We start from the raw sequence: 18,671 nt of genomic DNA on the forward strand, positions 1-18,671 counted from the left end.
TTCTCAATTTGTGTTCTCTTATGGTGACCTTCTGAAGGGCAGGGGCCACCTGTGGGATGCCTGGCACATCAGAGTCGCTCAGCGCATGCTGTGAGAATAAGCAAGTGCGAGGCAGGAGCCTGTGAGCACAGGTCAGCCAAGATGACCACTTTTACACAGCTCCTGACCGGGGCACTGCTTCCAACACCTCCACAGCCCTGGCCCCAAGAAAAGGCATCTCCCTGCTGGACGAAGCTGGGCACCAGAAGCTGCAAGGCTGGGAAGTGTCAAGGGAGCCCAGTGGTGGCATCTGGCCACTGTGGTGTGCATGGCCTTGCGGGTGGTGGGGCATGTACTGGGACTAGATCTAGGAAAAGACCACATCAAAGACAATAATGGAATGTTGGATCAAACAGGTACTTTAGTGTAGAACTTTGGTGCCTTTAATTTGCTAGAGACATGGGGTGTCTAAGGGCTGGGCAGTCAGTGGTGTTTCAAGAACATCATCTGATCATACAGCCTCAGGACACTGGAAGCTACTCTGGGAAAAGCACACATTGCTGGATGTCTGCTGAGAGATGGACGAAGGGCCTGGGAAAAAGTATCTGCTTATGACTTATTCGTCGTGGTCACCCTAAAATACGCCGGTCACAGGATCAAATGCTGTGTTTCTCAGAAAAAAAGTGAGAAGAAAAAAGACATCTGTAAGGAATCAAAAACGTTTATTCAGAATAAGCGTTAGCAAAACGAAGGGAGGTGCCTCCTAAAGGCAGGGCCGCAGAGTACTCAGAAAGGGATTAGAAAATAATTACAAAAATATTTTGCCACATATGAACATGAAACTACAATCACTGGCTGTAAAATATAGTCATACGTAATCAAGCTGAAAAGAAAAAGTGAAAATCTCCAGGTTATCTGCCCAGGTGGCAGGAAATCGACAGCCCCGAGAACGCAAGTGCTGCTGTGCCACCAGGCCCAGGGCTACGACCCAAAGCGACGGGCAGACCACCGGCCTGCACCACCGCACTCGGGCTGCACACAAGACAGCCAGCTTAGGATCTCCGTGGGCTGCTCCCTGTGTCACAGAGGGCTGATGAAGAGCTCCAGGGTTCCCAAACAGGGCCTCCAATGAGAGGAGTGGCAGCTGCATTACAAGAAATTCACTGGGGCTGCACCTGACTCTTCAACTTGGCAAGTCTCATGAGGCACTCGTCCCTCCACTGCCTCCTGGCAGCCAAGTGCTCTGGGTCATCAGGGACCTTCACGCACATGTCCTGCGAGAAGGAGAAGGAAAAAAAGGACAATAAAGAGGAAATAATTTACCAGGAGTGTAATTATCGCTCTTGTTTATGCAAACTGTGCAGAAACTGCTTTGAAAGCAAAAGCAGTAAACCCTCAGTGAACGGCAGCTTTCCAAATCTTGAAAGACCTCAGTCCCTCAGAGAGAAGTCACAGTGAGCTACCAGTTTACTGGTCACCCTGTCCTTAAGGTGTCCTGGTGACATGATGGAAGCATGAACAAAGTTATGAATGAGGAAACACTGAGATCAAGGGCCAAGATTCCAGCTGCAGATGCACGCCCACCCACCGCAGAGGTGAGGGGCGGCAAGTGCTGCAGGTGGCCGACATGCTTCTCCACAGTGAGTCTACGCACCTGGTTAACCTTCTCAGCGGTGGCCCTGGAAAACTCTGGAATGGGTCCAAAAGTCTTTAGGACATGTTTCATGCCTTCGCTGTATCTGTCGCAGTAGCTTAACATACCTGGAATTGCATGAAGACAAGAATCCACAATCTCAGAAAAAACATTCTTAAAACTCAGAAATGCATTCAGAGAGTTTTACCCTGGGGTCAGATAAGCTATATTCCTCCCTCCCTGTGAAGACAAGACAGAGCTGGGGAATGTGTATGGGCCTGCTGGCACTGGAGAAACAACCCTCCCCATTACCCACTGCCCACTGGCTCCTGGGTGTTCGAATGTCAAAAAGTGCTGGGCCTAGCTGGGCATGGTAGCTCATGCCTGTAATCCTAGCACTTTGGGAGGCCAAGGAGGGTAGATCACCTGAGGCTGGGAGTTCAAGACCAGCCTAGCCAACATGGTAAAACCCTGTCTCTACTAAACACACCAAAAAATCAGCCAGGTGGCATGGCTGGTGCCTGTAATCTCAGCTACTTGGGAGGCTGAGGCAGGAGAATTGCTTGAACCTGGGAAGCAGAGGTTGCAGTGGGCTGAGATCACGCCACTGTACTCCAGCCTGGGCAACAGAGCGAGACTCCATCTCAAAAAAAAAAAAAAAAAAAGTGCCAGGTCCCTCAGACCTCGCATGCCACCTCTGCTGGTGCATCTCACGATCTCACGGGACACTCCGGTTGGCCCGCGTTCACACACGGATTTGTTGGCTACCCCAGTAAGTCCTAATGTCACCAAAAGTGTTTCCTCCAGCCATGTACGGGGTTATTTGTGTACAACGCTTAAACGCATTTTCCAAGAATTAAAGATGTCAGATCTCAGGTAAACCCATCACTTATCTCACTGTTAGGCCACAGATCTGTTAGCACTGAGCTGCGGTGAGCCGAGATAGCATCTCCGCACTCCAACCTGGTGTGACAGAGTGAGACCCCACTGTACTGGGTACCGTCAAGGCTGCAGGTACTTGAAGCACTGGCTGGAGAGCTCATGTTGGCTTGTGCCCTGCTGGTTTGGGTGGATGGAGCCAGGCGCTCGGCTGCACAAGCCCCCATGCACGCTCCCCACGCTCCTGCTGCTCCCCAGCCTTGGGGAGCCATGATTTCTCAGATTCTAAGGAGAGGGCCCTGGGACTTTGGTGAAGAGACTTACCCTGGAGGGAGAGGGAGGGAGCCGCACGGGTTAGGCTGACTGCGCAAGAATGGGGTGCGTCCAGGGGAAAGCGCAGGCCAGTCACGGCCCCCACCCGGCACCAGCCTGCCCCGACCCGCCGGGCCAAGCAGACTCACTCTCCCTCACATTCCTCCCCTCCCTGCTGCCGGGAGGCGAATGCGCCGGTGCCGGCCTGTGCTTAGCAAGTCAAGTCAGAAGCCCGGGCCGGGATCCTGGAAAGGGAGGAGGCGGCGTTTCTGGTTCTGGGCGCCATGGAGGACACAGCCTGGGCTACTGCCGCCACCCTGACCGTTTCCCACATCTTTCAAACCCTTAAAGGCTCAGCAACTGGTCAGTCCGCCTACAACGATAACACGGGGACCAAGGAAGCCGCAGAACGTGCAGCGCCTGCCCCAGCTCAGCTTCCCACTCCCCACAAAAACTGTGGATGATCAACTTAAAATACGAACCATCGGTACTAGATACGCTCAAAAAGCAAAAAATAAACAAACAAACATCAGCTTTGGGGTTTAGTTTTGATTGACCTATGCTGATGTGAAAGCCTAAAATCACTGGGTTGCAATTTATTTGCTTCAAATAGTTCTTCTCTCTCAGTGTGCTAAAATTTCCCCCAAAATGGTTCTGAATGGTGAACGACTCAAACACACCAACTTTTCTGACATGCGCACCTGAAAGTAACGGATGGGTGCTCTGTTTGTAAAAGAAGGGGTTTCATCTCATTTAACCTGTGCTGATTTGGCAGCGCAGAATTCTGGAAGGCTCTTGAGCTTTCCAGCACTGCACAGGTACTGGAGGTGGCCTAGCGTTTCTGGAGAACAGAAAACAACCTACACATTTATTTCATTTGGGAAATTATTTACTTCACTTTTGCTAGTTGTTTATGTATTAAAACGAAAGGAGATAAATCTAGACACAAATACAGTTTATTCTTTCCTTTTGGGGTGAGGGGCAGAGACACAAGAATCAAGTTGAAAATATATTAAATTAGAAGAAAATGGGAAGAGTGGCTGTGGCTGCATATCCCCACCTTGCAGGCAGGCAGGTGCCCTCACAAGACCCCTCAGCAGCCGGTTCCATCTCCCTCTCCTACCAGAGCAGCAACAGGCCAGGGGTTCAGTTCACGCAGCACTTGCCCTCTGGAACATTCTCTGAGCAAGTGTTTATCTCCCCCTGTCCTGTGAAACCATTTGAATCTCCCAGGAGCTTTCTAGAACTTTCTTTCCTTCTGCTTTTGTAAAGTTTTAAAGGGACATCTATTTCTACAAAACAGAATAAAGCATTTTATTCTAATGCTTTATTCTGGAATAAAGCTGGAACTCATGATAGTGCAATTCATACTTTTCCCCATTTTTATTCAGGAAACCCTTTGAAATGTCAGTCTTAGTGATATAAAAACTTTTTGTAACATGCTGTTGGGACGAAGAGCCCTCACTGTCTGTGACAAAGTTCAGGTTCCCACAGCACGTGCTCACCATGAGACGGGTGCAGCCTCCAGGGGCAGGAGTTCGCCGTGACTTAGACTCACGACCTGCACCTGCCTGATTATTTACAACCATGTTCCAGTAAACTTATGACTGTGATTGTTCTTTGCAACTCCCCCCCTTCCATTTTAGGGAGGTATAATTTATTTTCAACAATTATTTTGGTTTCTCTACACCATAAGAGGGGAATTGGGTGTAAATTACTCTAAAATGCCAATTTCTTTGGAAATAGGAAAAGCACAACACAGCCCACGTCACTTTTGATCCCCCTGGTCTGCCCTTCCCCATGATTTCCATCGAATCCAGCCTCCCCTGTATTTTTTCTTCTATGCTTCCATGCCCTCTGTCCTTCTGAGTTCTAATTCTTCCAAAATCCTTGTACAGCTTGGCTTTTTAGAAGATTCTGAACCTAATTTCTTAAGAGATGCTTATGCAGAAAAAGAAAAAAGGTAGAAAAAAGAATTGATTCTCATGAGACTGGATGTAGCTTAACTTGCTGCTTTCTAACTTGGGAGCCTTGGGCTGTGGGCCTCTGAGGAACAGCGGGTTTGAGTGAGTGCCCAGGTGCACAGGCAGGAATCCTTTCTGTTCCCATGTATGGAGCAGGCACCAGAGGAGGCCTTGACCCCAGCCCGAGGCCACAGCCACTAGGAGGGATTCCAGACATCAGCTCCTTGGAGAGCCCTGATTGCCACCCATACCGGGGAAGTCCGGCTTTCCTTCACACAGCTGGGAACCCGTACCTATGTGAATCACCTGCTTTTTGGAGACAGGGTTTCACAGAACTCATTAAGGAAGATCAAAAATGCCTCAAAGCACAGAGCGACATTATCTCATTCCTCCTCTCAGGATCAAATTCCCACCTGAGTGAGGACTTGCCCAGGGTAGGGGAGGCAGAACCGACCTGGGCCCCTCACCTTACCTCACCAAGTCCCCGCCCATCGGCTCACCTTCTTCCACTGGTTGGCAAATAATCACTTCCCGTCAATCAACCAAACCCACTAGCCACCAGGCATCTCAGTTTTAACAAAGGCAAGTGTCTACACAGGAGAGGAAATCTGTGAGGCAAAATGGTAAATAAACATCCACTTCCCCTGGAGGTGATTTCCATGCTGCCAGATTCTGAGATGTCCTCATTTCAAGTGGAACAAAACGCAGGAGGAACCCAAACAGCCCCAGGGACAAGACAGAGCAGTTCGTCTCTCTACTGACCTGTGAGTCTAAAGCTTAGCAAAGAAATAAACCCGGCTGGGAAACTCTAGGTACCTGGCTCTAGAGGCTTCTCCACGCCACAGCAAAAATCCTAATCTGTATTTATTCCTCTCTCTGCACTTGTGAATCTTTTTGGAAGAATTTTAAAAACTAAAAATAAGACAACAACAACAAAAAAAACTAGAAAAGTAGTACATGAAACAAACAAGACAAAACTCTGTTTGAATACAACATTTATTAAGGACTTAATAGGTGCCAGCAATCCAGCTAAGAGCTTCCATCTGGTTCGATTCTCACACCACCCTGAGGAAGCAGTTACTGTTGTCCCCATTTCACAGATGGGGAAACTGAGACGCAGTGAACTTAAGTCACTTGCCCAAGGTTATACAGCCAGTAGGCTGGAAAGCCAGGGTAAGTAGTTGGCCCACTGGCTCCACAGGCCAGAACCACCATTCTGAGGGCACGTCCTTCAAGGGTGTTGTTTGTAAAAGGAGCCAAAAGGCAATGGCGCGCTGGCCTCCTGTTTCTCAGACACTATTTCATTAGATTAAAAATAAATCCTAAAATATTTGCACTAGTTCTAGATAAATGGTAGCTTTTCAGGCTAATAACTATCCTTAACCTGAGATGCTGGCTTTATGAAAACAGTATCAGAAGAGAAGAAAAATTCTCCCAACTCCAATCTTGATATATTCTGGGTGACACAGGGAAGAATGATGAACATCTCCATGGGTTCCCGGCCAGATCTTATAACTCTCCAACTCCGGTCTTCGGAATGCTCTGAAGTTGAAAGCTACATCCGTCCACCATTATCATATGAAGCCAATTAGGTTTTCTTATCACATCTGCTTTGTTTGAAAAATTGTTATGGGCCTCCTTCCTGTCTGCCACTCTATTTGATTCTTGAGTTTCTGGTTTCATTGGCTTCTGTTTCTATTTGTTTGAAAGTCAAAGCTGTTCTCAGTTCTGTCCCTATCTATTTATTATGACACCTCAATTATCTTATTTTTCTCAAGAAGAAAAAAGAAGAAAGAAAAACACCGTGGTTATCAGGCAGCGTCTATATACATTTCAAATGTATAAATTTCTATACATTTCAAATGCTTAAATATATATACAAATCTAAATACATTTCCAATGCTTACATACGCTCACAAGTTTTGAGGTTCTGGTTGAAAACATCGTTTGAAATGATCTAAGACTTTGTGTTAATAATACAACAAGACTCTTGTTTCATTGCATGAGGCCGTCTTTCTCTACATTATCTTCCTCTCTTCAGTGGTTATCTTCCCATAAAACTAACACACAAGTGCTGGAGCAGATTCCCCTCTTCCCTCCGCTCCCCTTAGCTCCTCTTAGCTTGATTCTGATCAGGACTGAAGCAGAGGACACGCGGCCCATCCACTTCAGAAATCATCTGTGCACCTGCTATGTGCAGGAACAGGTCTAGTAAAGCTGCCTTGAATTATCCATCAGACAGCACATTTCATTAACTACTGTGAAAATTGACTGAACTATTACCAAAATGTAATACTGAAATTATAGAACTGAAGTCAAACAGACGGAGAGAGGTCACAACCTCTTAACCTCCCCTCTCATGGAGGGAGCTTCCTCTCAACTTCTAAACCTCCCACAGGCAGGCAACCAAGCCCCCTGCTCAGTTACCCACTTAAAGCATGGACCTTTCCTGGACATCAGCTCCTGTTACTAGAAAGTTCTTCCTGCCATGTACTGAGCCCAAACCTGTCTGTCTGCTTGCCATTTCCAGTCTTTCACTCCACTTCCACCCCACAAAAGATACAGACCGAGAGACATACAAGAGAGCTGGTCACTTTTTTCTAGATAAGCCCCAGCTTCTCAGTATCCTTTGTTAAATGCAGACCATGGAGCTGCATACAATAGTTCTTTTATCTTTCTATACGTTTTCCAAGTTAGTAATATTACTATTAATCTATAGTAGCTGTAGAAATGTATAACACAGACAAGCAAAAAGATACTAAAAGTTACTTACAATCTCAGTACCAAGAGATAGCTGGCAATAACAACATCTAGGTTACATCTCTCTCCAGATTTTATACATAGTTTTTAAAATTTACTTCGTTTTAATGTGCTATAAGTTTTATTGGTTATCAAATGACATCTTCTTTTTGGATCAATTAAAATCTGGTTGACAGAGTTTCACTCTCGGAAGCTTCTTGTCCTTCTCAAGTCGTCTTTCCTTTAGAGTTACCAGATCACAGATAATGGGCTCAGACCTAATTCCCCCCAAGCCTTCTGGAGGCGGCATCTGGCCAGTGTCTGGTCTGCCCCACCCACAGGCCCCTCCCCAGCTCCCAGCCTGTGGAAGCCCTCACTGTGGGCCCCCTAGCCTTCTAGAAGAAAACCTCGCTCATATTTGGGCAGAAGATACATCCAGCAGAGGTCCCTGCGGGTTAAGGGTTAAGTCAGCCTCCTGTCTTTTCTTCTTGCCTCTGGAAATAATGTCATCATCTTCCTCAGGAAACTACCACTTTCCCTTCTGCCAGGCTGGGTGACACGCAGCGGAGTTTCCGTGACATCACCCACCTCTCTTCTTTCGAGCAGAAGAACAGAACGCACCACACGGAGCCCTGCGGTGCACGCACTCCGCACGACTGACATCTCAGTGCACAGCGTTTCGCATCCCTGCCTCGTCTGTGAAACACCAGGGCTGGCCATCATCTCCTATATATCCTACTGTCTCTATTCAGTTGTAAGAAAAGGCAAAATGTGATGGTTTACAAAACCCATGACAACACTAAATAGAATGGAATTCCTAACCTGGCCCCAGATACATACCTTCTGCATTGAGATGCATGGTTTCCAGGGGTCCAATGAACGCATACCGCATGCCCAATCCTTCTGACATGACAAGGTCCAGGTCGCTAGGAGACACGATTCCTTCCTACATGGAGAAAATGGGCGGCATAGATGAGTTCTGTAAAAAGACGATTTCATGGCCGGGCGCGGTGGCTCAAGCCTGTAATCCCAGCACTTTGGGAGGCCGAGACGGGCGGATCACGAGGTCAGGAGATCGAGACCATCCTGGCTAACACGGTGAAACCCCGTCTCTACTAAAAATACAAGAAAATTAGCCGGGCGAGGTGGCGGGCGCCTGTAGTCCCAGCTACTCGGGAGGCTGAGGCGGGAGAATGGCGTGAACCCGGGAGGCGGAGCTTGCAGTGAGCCGAGATCGCGCCACTGCACTCCAGCCTGGGCGACAGAGCAAGACTCCGTCTCAAAAAAAAAAAAAAAAAAAAAAAAAAAGACGATTTCATGACCACCGCTTCCATCCTAACTTCTTTAAAGCAGGATCCCAAAATCTTCTCCAAAGCACTATACAGGCTGAGTACCATTTATCTAATATGCTTATGATGAGAAGTGTTTTGGATGGCTGATATTTTCCAGATTTGGGAATATTAGCATATGCATAATGAGATATTTTGGGGAAGGGACCTGGGAATAAACAAAAAATCTATTTATGTTTCATACACACCTAGCCTGAAGGTAATTTTACACAATATTTTCAATAATTTCGTGCATGAAATAGTTTGTGTACACAAAACCATCAGAAAAGCAAAGGTATCGCTATCTCATGTCAGTGCTCAAAAAGTTTTGGATTTTGGAGCATTTTGGATTTTGGATTTTCAGATTAGGGATGCTCAACCTATGATAGTATTTTGATTGAATTTTGCAGGACAAAACTATAATATTATCGTATGTTATAAATGGCTTGACGTGGTGGCTCATGCCTGTAATCCCAGCACTTTCCGAGGCTGAGGTGTGGAGATCACCTGAGGTCAGGAGTTTGAGACCAGCCTGGCCAACATGATGAAACCCTGTCTCTACTAAAAATATAAAAAATTAGCTGGGCATGGTGGTGCATGCCTCTAGTCCCAGCTACTCAGGAGGCTGAGGCACAAGAATCGCTTGAACCCAGGAGGCAGAGGTTGCAGTGAGCTGAGATTGCACCACTGCACTCCAGCTTGGGTGTCAGAGCGAGACTCGGTCTAAAAAAAAAGTCATATATATATATATATATATATATGGTTTTTTTGTGTGTGAAATGGTCAAACACAAATTCACCTTTTCCGTCCCTGCAATCCACTAGGGTTTGAAATCAATTCCTCTTGACCTCCCTGCCTCCTCATCTCACCCTACAACCAACAGACAGCCTGCAGCTGCAGGGAGTGGGACAGGCTGAGGACAAGGGGAGCGTGAGGAGGGGGCATCCTAGGAAAAGGGCAGGAAGGATTTTCTAGATTTCTGCCTAGGACCCGGGGGGAGTAAGATTAGAGCCACCAAAAGACGTGGGAAGGTGCTCTCCAGGCTTCACCCGCCTGCAAGTCCGGCCTTGTTCAACTTTTAATGAGTTCGTAAAAAGTGATATTCTTTGATGAAATGCAGCTTAGAACCACGGGTTTGTTTGCTAAGGTGGGGCCCTAGAATCTTCTGCAATGTAAATTTCAAAGCAAGAGGCAAGTTGTTATGTGTTGAGGTTGGACGTCTGATCAGCCACCTGTGTTCCTTGGCCTCACGTGGCTTTGGGACGGAGGCAGGGAAGCGCAGATAATGATCTGCGGCCCCTCCCGTCGGAGGATGCCTCCCCCTTGGGCATTTCCACTGGCAGGAGGGCGGGCGGAGGGAAGCCGCCACCTTTTCCCCTCCACGGACCAGACGGGCAGCACTCCGCGGAATCCGCCGCCCCGGGTCTCATCGGATACGTCTGGGCGCTGTGTTTTCCCGCAGCTCGGTGGGGCAGAGGCAGCGGCGCTGGCTCCGTGGACGGTGCGGCCCGCCCTTCCCATCGCGGCCTGGGCGGCCCCGCCTGTCCTCGGCTGGGCCCGGTCTCCCTACCCCGGGGCACCTCCCCACGCGCGCACCCGGCCCCAGCCACGGCCCGGGCCGCTGGTCCACAGCGCGTCTCCCTCCCCGGGGTGCGGGCAGAGCCTGTCTTTGCCCAGAGGCCATCTCGGAGCTGGGGGCCTGCTCGGCCGAGGGCTCTGCGGGGACCGGCACAGCGGCCTGCAGGGAGGCGCCCTCTGCCCTACCGCGAGCCTGGGGCGCCTGGGCCTGGCTTCCAGGTGCCTGGGCCTCCAGGGCAGCCCCAGGGGTCCCCCAAGAGGCGAGAAAAGGGGTTCAAAACCCCCGCCGTGCCCCTTAACCGGCTCGGCGGGCGACACCCCGGTGCCTCGGGTCCGTGTGCGGGTCTAGACACCTGCGTCTGCAGAGCGCGCTGGCGAGGCGGGAGCAGAGGCCCGGCCCGGGAACGAGGACCGCCAGAGCCACGCCACCGGCGAGGGCCAGGGCCACTCACTGGGACCCGCAGCAACCTTTTGGACAGCCACTTTGCGTTTCGTTTTGTGTGCGCACATGGGACACACACGCATCGAGACCGAACAAGCCACAGTCCACGTTTCCAGAAGTTACAAAGCAAACCCCCCGGCCTCGACCGCCGCAGACTCCGCCCGCTTCTGGCCCGCACCTGCCCTCTGCGGTGGCGGCTTTCCCGCTTTAGACCGGCCGCCCGTGTCCACATTCCTCAGCCGCAGCGTTTGCCGCTGGTCCGTTTCTCATCTTCCTGTAAACGGAATCACTGAGCGCGCGTCCTTGCATGACTTGTCTCTCACCATCCTGTTTCTCAGATTAGCCTGCGTCATGTGTCCATCTCCTTCATGCAGGGACCTGCGTTTACTCTCCCACCCTGCGGCCGTGGGCCTGGGGCTAGTCTGGGGCTCCTGCGCGCAGGGCAGCCAGGGACACGCGCAAAGGGCCCAGAGCGCGCGTCTCCCCCTCGCTGCGGCCCGGCCTCCAGCACGGTGTGGAACAGGTCCCTCGCGCCTCAGCCTCGCCACGCTTGGTGTCCTCACCCTTGCAAAGTATGGCTAATCTGGTGGGGTGAAGTGGGATCTCACGGGTTTCCTGCGAGTTCTAAATCACCCTACCCCATGTTCACTGTGGCTGCTAAGGAAAGCGAATCAGTCCGTGCAGGTCACTGCGAAGGTGAGGAGGGTCGCCTCCTTTCCTCCCAACAGCAAAGCTGTAAGGGGTCAGGCGCATCGTGGGGGTAGGGGAGAGCTACAGAAGGCCCACAGAAACGCCCGGAACCGTCAAGAAGCCTGTGTGGAACACAGGCACTGCCGCCTGCTCTCCCTGGCAGGAGGTCTGGAGGCAGGAAGGGTGGCTCCCTGCCCTCTCTCCAGGCTGCTGGAAGGCCTGGGCTGTGGCCCCTCGCACCCCCGTGGGCTCTGGAATGCTCTGGAATGCTGTGAAAGGCAGCCAGGCGGCCTGCAGACTGTCCCTCACCCTTGGTTTCCAGGCCAACATTCCAAACAGCCCCAAGTGTTCATTTTAGTATTCAACCTGGGAAGTATGCAAATACGGAAGCCACCCTGTACTTGCCGTGTTATTTGGCTTGGCTCTTTTAGAATCGTATTGAGTATTTTTAGAGCCGATTTTTAAAAAATCACTTTTAGGATTGCAAAATAGAAGAAACGTGCGTCCCCCAAGAGCAGTTCCTTTTGGTTTGTGTCATCTGAGCTAACAGCTCCCGACTAATGCCTGAGAAGGGTCCTCCATGCTGCCCCATGACGTGGGAGGAGCCACATTCCCTCCAACTCCCGTGTTCTCAGCTCTGCCTGATTTCATCTAGAGGAGGGCTGTCGGTCTCCCATCAGTCACTATTCACCAGTAGAACAAGTTAGAAAAGGGGAAAACGTTTTGATACTTTCCCTTTCTCACTCCTCCTTTCTGGCCCGTTTGAATTTGTGAAATAGTTTCTTAAAGCTTGAGTTTTTACCAAGAAGCTAAATACAGAGAAAGAAAAGGACCACAAGGCATTCGGTTGAGAAGCTCCACAACGAGGATTTCATGTCCCCAAGGCAAACATTTGAGTTTTCCCTGCTGCACTTGGTGCCGAACTAAAGCTTTCCCATATGGGATGTTCTGAAGCTCAGGTTGCTTAATTTTGCCACTGAGCTCAATTCCACCCAAAGCCTTGTGACATCTGTGACCTAATATTATCATAACAATGACAAATAATCATTTGCTTATATATAAGTGGCACAGCAGTTGGGTATGTATACTTTGCACCTGATGTGGTGGGAGAAAATGCCCAGGCTGAAAGGAGCCACAAGACTGTCATCCGTGAAGGAGAAAATGCAAGATAGTTACTAACATACCCAACTGCTGTGACACAAATATTAAGTAGAATGAAAGGTTTAGGGATGTATCACTCAGGGTTCTACCAGACAGAGCCATAAGATTCACACACATACACACATACATCCAGAGTTTTATTTCAAGGAATTGGCTCATGTGACTGTGGGCCTGGCAAGTCAGAAAGCCATGGACAGGACTTCAGGAAGGCAGGCCGGCAACTCCAGGCAGGAACTGCCCACAGTCTGCAGGTGGAATTTCTCCTTCCTTAGGGAGATCTCAGTTCTGCTTGCAAGGCCTTTCAATGAACTGAATTTAGCCCACCCAGACTATGGAGAATAATTTCATTTACTTAAAGTCAACTATCTACCAAATACCTTCCCAGCAACATCTAAACTGAGTTTGACTGACTGACTGGATGCTGTAGCCTGGCCAAGCTGACCCTCTCAGGGGACAGATACCCTCGGGGATCTTGGATCAAGCACTTTTGTTTCTTTGTGGGGTTGTGAGAGGAGGAAGCAAGACACATCTAACAATTAACAACATAACAATAGCAAAGGGTTAACAGATGTGGCGGTACGTACTCTGGTCCTTCAGACAGTCCCAGAGGAGGAAGGCAGGAGAGACACTTGCGTGCTGGAGGCACACGATATTTGATGGGTAAATCCTCCGTGACTATCTCCTCTACTGATTACCAGCGACACAGAATCATCTTTCCTTCTCTGTAATCATCCCATTCCTAGATTTAATTTTCTGGTTCATGTATTTTTTGCATGCCCTCATTTTCACTTGCTTTTCTCATTTTTCTTCATATCATTCTTCCTCATCCACTTCTTTTTTACTGATTCCCAGATTTTGATCTATTTTGTTTTGCTCTACTTTTTCCCCAAACTCGGTCCTGAATTTTCACATTTTTCTTGTGCAAACACTACCATAACTTTACTACTACCATCACCACTAGCAACACAGACTTGCTAGCCAGGAATTTGGATGAGGTTCTATTCAAGTCCTTCCACTCCTCAGCCAGAGTTTGGGCACAAGTCCACTGTCAACTGAGAAACAGGAGAAAAATTAAGAGTCAGGAGTCACAAAAGGTTTTATCTTAGGTGAGTGTCAAATAAAGAAATGCAAGAGTGAGAAGGAGAGTACTCTGCCACCGTCAGCCCTACGAGGGCGACATGAAGCAAGCACTGGGCTCGTGTAGATCACCCCAGGGCAGCGGCCAAGAAGAAAGGATTACACCAGCACGTCCACCTTAGTCTCTAGTGAAAGAAAGGATGGAACAAAGTTAAATCTCGGTGATTTCCTCATCTCCAGAGAAGTTCAAGGACTGACCCAGACAAGAACAATCACTTGTATAGAACTAACTCGAGCATGAGCCGGGGTACTAGACTCTCCCTCTGAGAAACATCCAGCCCTTGCAAATGCTACGGGGAGTTACAGAGTTAGAGATTAAGTCTATTCTCCTTATTATTATTATTGAGATGGAATTTCGCTCTTGCTGTCCAGGCTGGAGTGCAATGGCGGGATCTTGGCTCACTACAACCTCCGCCTCCCGGGTTCAAGTGATTCTCCTGCTTCAGCCTCCGGATATCTGGGATTATCAAGCATGCATCACCATGCCCAGCTAATTTTGTATCTTTAGTAGAGACACGGTTTCTCCTTGTTGGTCAGGCTGGTCTCAAACTCCTGACCTCAAGTGACCCACCCGCCTCAGCCTCCCAAAGTGCTGGGATTACAGGTGTGAGCCACCGTGCCCGGCCTAGATTAAGTTTATATTGAGAACTATCACAATGATTCATGAGACTCTCATGAGAAACTAGCCAGAATTGTGAGTTTGTTCCCTCCACTTATACACACTGTACCCACATGTTTCCGTTTTCTATGCTCTTCACCACATGTTGCTTCTCCCACATGCAGCAGGAAACTGGCTCCATGGCAAGGGTGGAAAAGATGTGACCCAGCGGTCCCCACCCACGCCACCTTCCAGGGAGAAGGTGAGGCCGAGATGGGACTTTAATAAGTCGAAAATAAAAGACTGCTAAGTGCTGCCCCACAATTACTCAGAGGCTTGTGGTCAGGTTTGGGAGCTGCTCGGCCTGTTGCCAGCACTTACAAGCTTTCTTGGAAGCAAGACACAGACATTCCTGCGGAATGACTTGAGCAAATTTTGCTAACGCTACAAGGGTTGATTGAACACCACCACACTGAACTGATGCAAGAGGACACTGAATCACGCCCATAAAACACCCGTCCTGTCAAGAGCCTTCCAAGAGGACGCGCAGGAGTCAGCGCTCCGGGGAAAGAAGATGAGAAACACCGGGTGGACCACCCCGGCCAGGCTGCTGGGAACAAGCCTACATGCACAGCTGCCGGAGGAGAGGCGGGTCTCCCCTCTGGGGGCATCTCAGCTACACCTGTCAAGTCATAAAAATGTTCCTCTCCCACAGGGCAAGCCCACTCCCAGAATTATTCTGGAAAAGACTTCAGAAGGAGAGACCACCTGGGCAGAGAGGCTCACCGAGGCCTGACCTTAACACATCCCCCAATAAGGGAAAGATTGGATTTAAAAGAAAAAAAAAAAAAAAAAAAAAGACCAGCTAAATGAAATACCATAAAGCCATTAAGAATGAATAAAAACTTGAGCAGCATGTTCATAATAGAGACTAGACAGGAACAAAGGAAACTGACGGCAATTTGAATTAGGGCAGAGCAAACACAGGTGGTCTTTTTCCCTTTGACTTTTCTTTAAAATAGAGTTTTTTTTTTTTTTTTGAGACAGAGTCTCCCTCTGTTGCCCAGGCTGGAGTGCAGTGGCAAAGTCTCAGCTCAGTGCAAGCTCCTCCTCCCGGGTTCAAGCGATTCTCCTGCCTCAGCCTCCCGAGTAGCTGGGACTACAGGTGCCCGCCACCTTGCCCGGCTAATTTTTGGTATTTTTAGTAGAGACAGGGTTTCACCGTGTTAGCCAGGATGGTCTCGATCTCCTGACCTCGTGATTCGTCTGCCTTGGCCTCCCAAAATGCCAGGATTACAGGCATAAGCCACCTTGCCCAGCCTAAAATAGAGCTTTTAAATAGAAACAACAACAACAACAACAACAAAAATGGAAAGGAAAGAGAGGAAAGACTTTGCCCTAATAAAAGGGGCATTCTGGAGGACTTCAGGCCCCAGTGCTAATTCCTGGTGCACTTTTTGTTAGTACACTATGTGTATAATGATGCTTTCGGGGGAAAAACAACAGTATTACAGAGTCTGAAAGAAAGGAAAGGCCTCGACTTTTAAAACAAATACAACAGCAAAAAGAATCCATCGTGTATAAATGTGAGTATGTTCACTTCCCTTCTATGAGGGCAGTGATACGTTCATTGAGGGTTCCTCTGGGAATACCGTTTACTACAATAAGTTTTAACGCAAAGAGTGTAAGCCCTGACACCAAAAACAGCCATGGAATACAAGCCCCATATCTGCCTGCTCCCCACATCCTTACCCAGAGACATGTCCAGCCTTGATGGTCCATGGGGCTCCAGTGGCCTCTCACCTGACTTCTACCTGCAGCTGATGGAAGGCAAGAAGGCTGGCTCCCACAAGGGAAGAGGGATGCGGTGTAATCTGTCACCTCCCGCCTCCCTTCTTTTTGCCTTTTCTCTTGGGGACTCCTCACCCCCATCTTCTACTTCTAGTGACCCTTACCCCTGGCCTGTTAACTTCCCAATTTCAAACTGAGGGAGCTGAAATCCATCATTTATATTTACTGCTCAAGCACCTATTGGTAATGATTGCTAGAAGGTGTTACAGCAAGAGCATTTTCATTTATTTATTTTTATTTTTATTTTTTAGAGTTCGAATACTAACATAGAAGCTTTGCGGCATTTTGGGGATTTTTAATGAGTATGTGGTTGATGTTATTTATTTGCTTGCTAATGGCAATACAGGTATCAGGTATCTCTAAATTCATAAATCAGCAGTATCTCTCTTTTCAATAGGGTTTTCTTGCTCACCAATGTGATTACTCAGAAAATGGCCACCTACAAAATAATAAATAATGCTATAAAAAGTCTACTTCTTATGGAAAATTGCTGCTAGAAAAACAAATCCCAATTAAGGCCACGTACGGTGGCTCACACCTGTAATCCTAGCACTTTGGGAGGCCAAGGTGGGCAGGTCATTTGAGGTCAGGAGTTCAAGACCAGCTTGGCCAACATGGAGAAACCCCAACTCTACTAAAAATACAAAAAATTAGCCAGGCGTGGTGGCATGTGCCTGTAGTCCCAGCTACTTGGGAGGCTGAGGCACATTATACACTATGTATATAATGATGCTTTCAGGGAGAAAAACAACAGCCCGCACAGGCCTAGCCCAGGGCAAAGCCGCAGAGGGAGAACACAGCCTTTCTGGGGTGATGTGAGCCTCAGAGCAGCAGGAAGAAAAGGCAGCGCTGAGATACATGGAACTCTGGAAGCCCCATCAGCGATTCACTCAGATGCTTCAAATGTTGTGTCTTAAAAATATCCTAAACTCTCAGGGTTCAGTTTTCAACTAAGTAAAATGTAGAACCCCTCCAGCTCAGGCGTGGCGCAGAGGCTGGACTTGGCTGTTTCCTGGCTCCCCCAACTTCCTCATACGCTGGGCCCATCGCTCTATGTGACTTTGTGCCAAAACCAGACATATGTCACCAGTGTCTGCGCTGTGCTATTTTACTCAAGCCTCAACGTTTTCCCCCGGACACATTCCGGGTGCACCACAGTCTGAAGCAAACCACAGCAGTTCATTTCCAACACCGTCCTTCTCCAGAAAAGCTGCCAGCAGGACCCCATCTCCTGTTGGCAGTGGCTCCGCACAGGCTTCCTCTTGTCAAGCTCTGCTGCTTCCAGCCACAAGACTGCTGTTCCTGTCCTTGACCTCAAAGCCTACGAAACGATGGTGGAGCCTGGTTCTGCTCCTCCTTGGAGCCCCTGCTTTGTACCGATTCTCTTCCAGAGTTGGCATCTGAGTAACCATCAGTGGGCCTGCCTTGCTCTGTTACAGGGTCTCAGGGCACCTGCTCACGTTGACAATGATGTTAAAAGCCACTCAGTGAAATGGCAGAGCCTCCCTGGACTGCCGGAAAAGGACAGGCCACGCAGGCAGCCTGCTGAGACGGCTTCCTGCTCAGAAAATGAAATAGGTGAGAAGGCAACTTCCTGGGAATTCAGGCAGAGGTGGAGAACCAGACCCATATGAATGCTGGCTGGTAAGAGGAGAGAAGAAATCAAAGGACCATTCACCTCCAAGTGAACACAGCGCATGTGAGAGAAATGTAAGAGGTAGTTACGGCAGCAAATGTAAACATTTTAGGCCATCTTCCCCCCAGAATATGTTCATGCCCTCGCCTCCCCTTTGTGTAACCTCCCAGTCTGCCAAGGAGCTGCTGATTTACATTCTAATTGCAGCGTAACAGTTCATAATGCAGCGGATTACGCGCAAACCCGGCCGACAACTCGAGACCAGGCCCTGGTACACAGAGGCCCCACTGTACAGTCGGCAGGCGGCTACACCCGAGCACAGGCGGTCAGCTACAATCAGTCATGGGGAGGGCTGTTTCCAGGTGTCCCTCCTGAGGGACCTGCTTCTGCCCACACAGGCCCATGACTCCTAAAAGGAAAACCTCCTAAAAGGAAAACCTAATCACAATTTGCATCCCTGCTCAGGAAGTCAAACGGCTGGAGGCGGGTGGCTGATGCTAAGCATGCAAGCAGTATGACAAGGGAGATCCCCTGGGGCGTCGCTCTCCATCAGGTCCACGCGGGGCAGGTCTGTCTGGGTGAGCTTTTGATTTGGGAGAGTGATTCTCATCCTCTGTGCAGTTACAACATATTGTTCATTCGTTCTAATATGTTTGTGTTTTTAATTAAAAGTGAATTAAGTCTACCTTTATTTTAAAAAAAAGAAAAAAAAGAGCGTCTCACTATGTTACCCAGGCTGGTCTT

At 48.9% G+C, this 18,671-nt stretch overlaps 1 protein-coding gene across 3 annotated transcripts in view; it reads right to left on the reverse strand.

Annotated features, from left to right (window-relative positions):
- Positions 1-684: 684 nt before the first annotated feature.
- Positions 685-18,671, reverse strand: part of LOC105490295 (crystallin lambda 1) — a 112,976-nt gene continuing 94,989 nt past the window's right edge. For all 3 annotated transcript variants that reach the window (XM_011755791.3, XM_011755788.3, XM_071081682.1), the window contains 3 exons: positions 8,347-8,452; positions 1,634-1,740; positions 685-1,253 (listed from right to left, as the gene is read on the reverse strand). In XM_011755791.3, the coding sequence (XP_011754093.1) occupies positions 1,140-1,253; positions 1,634-1,740; positions 8,347-8,452 (327 nt within the window). In that variant the 3' untranslated portion in view covers positions 685-1,139. The remainder of the gene's footprint in view (positions 1,254-1,633; positions 1,741-8,346; positions 8,453-18,671) is intronic.

The sequence above is a fragment of the Macaca nemestrina genome, chromosome 16 (assembly GCF_043159975.1).
Source record: "Macaca nemestrina isolate mMacNem1 chromosome 16, mMacNem.hap1, whole genome shotgun sequence".
NCBI lineage: Eukaryota > Metazoa > Chordata > Mammalia > Primates > Cercopithecidae > Macaca > Macaca nemestrina.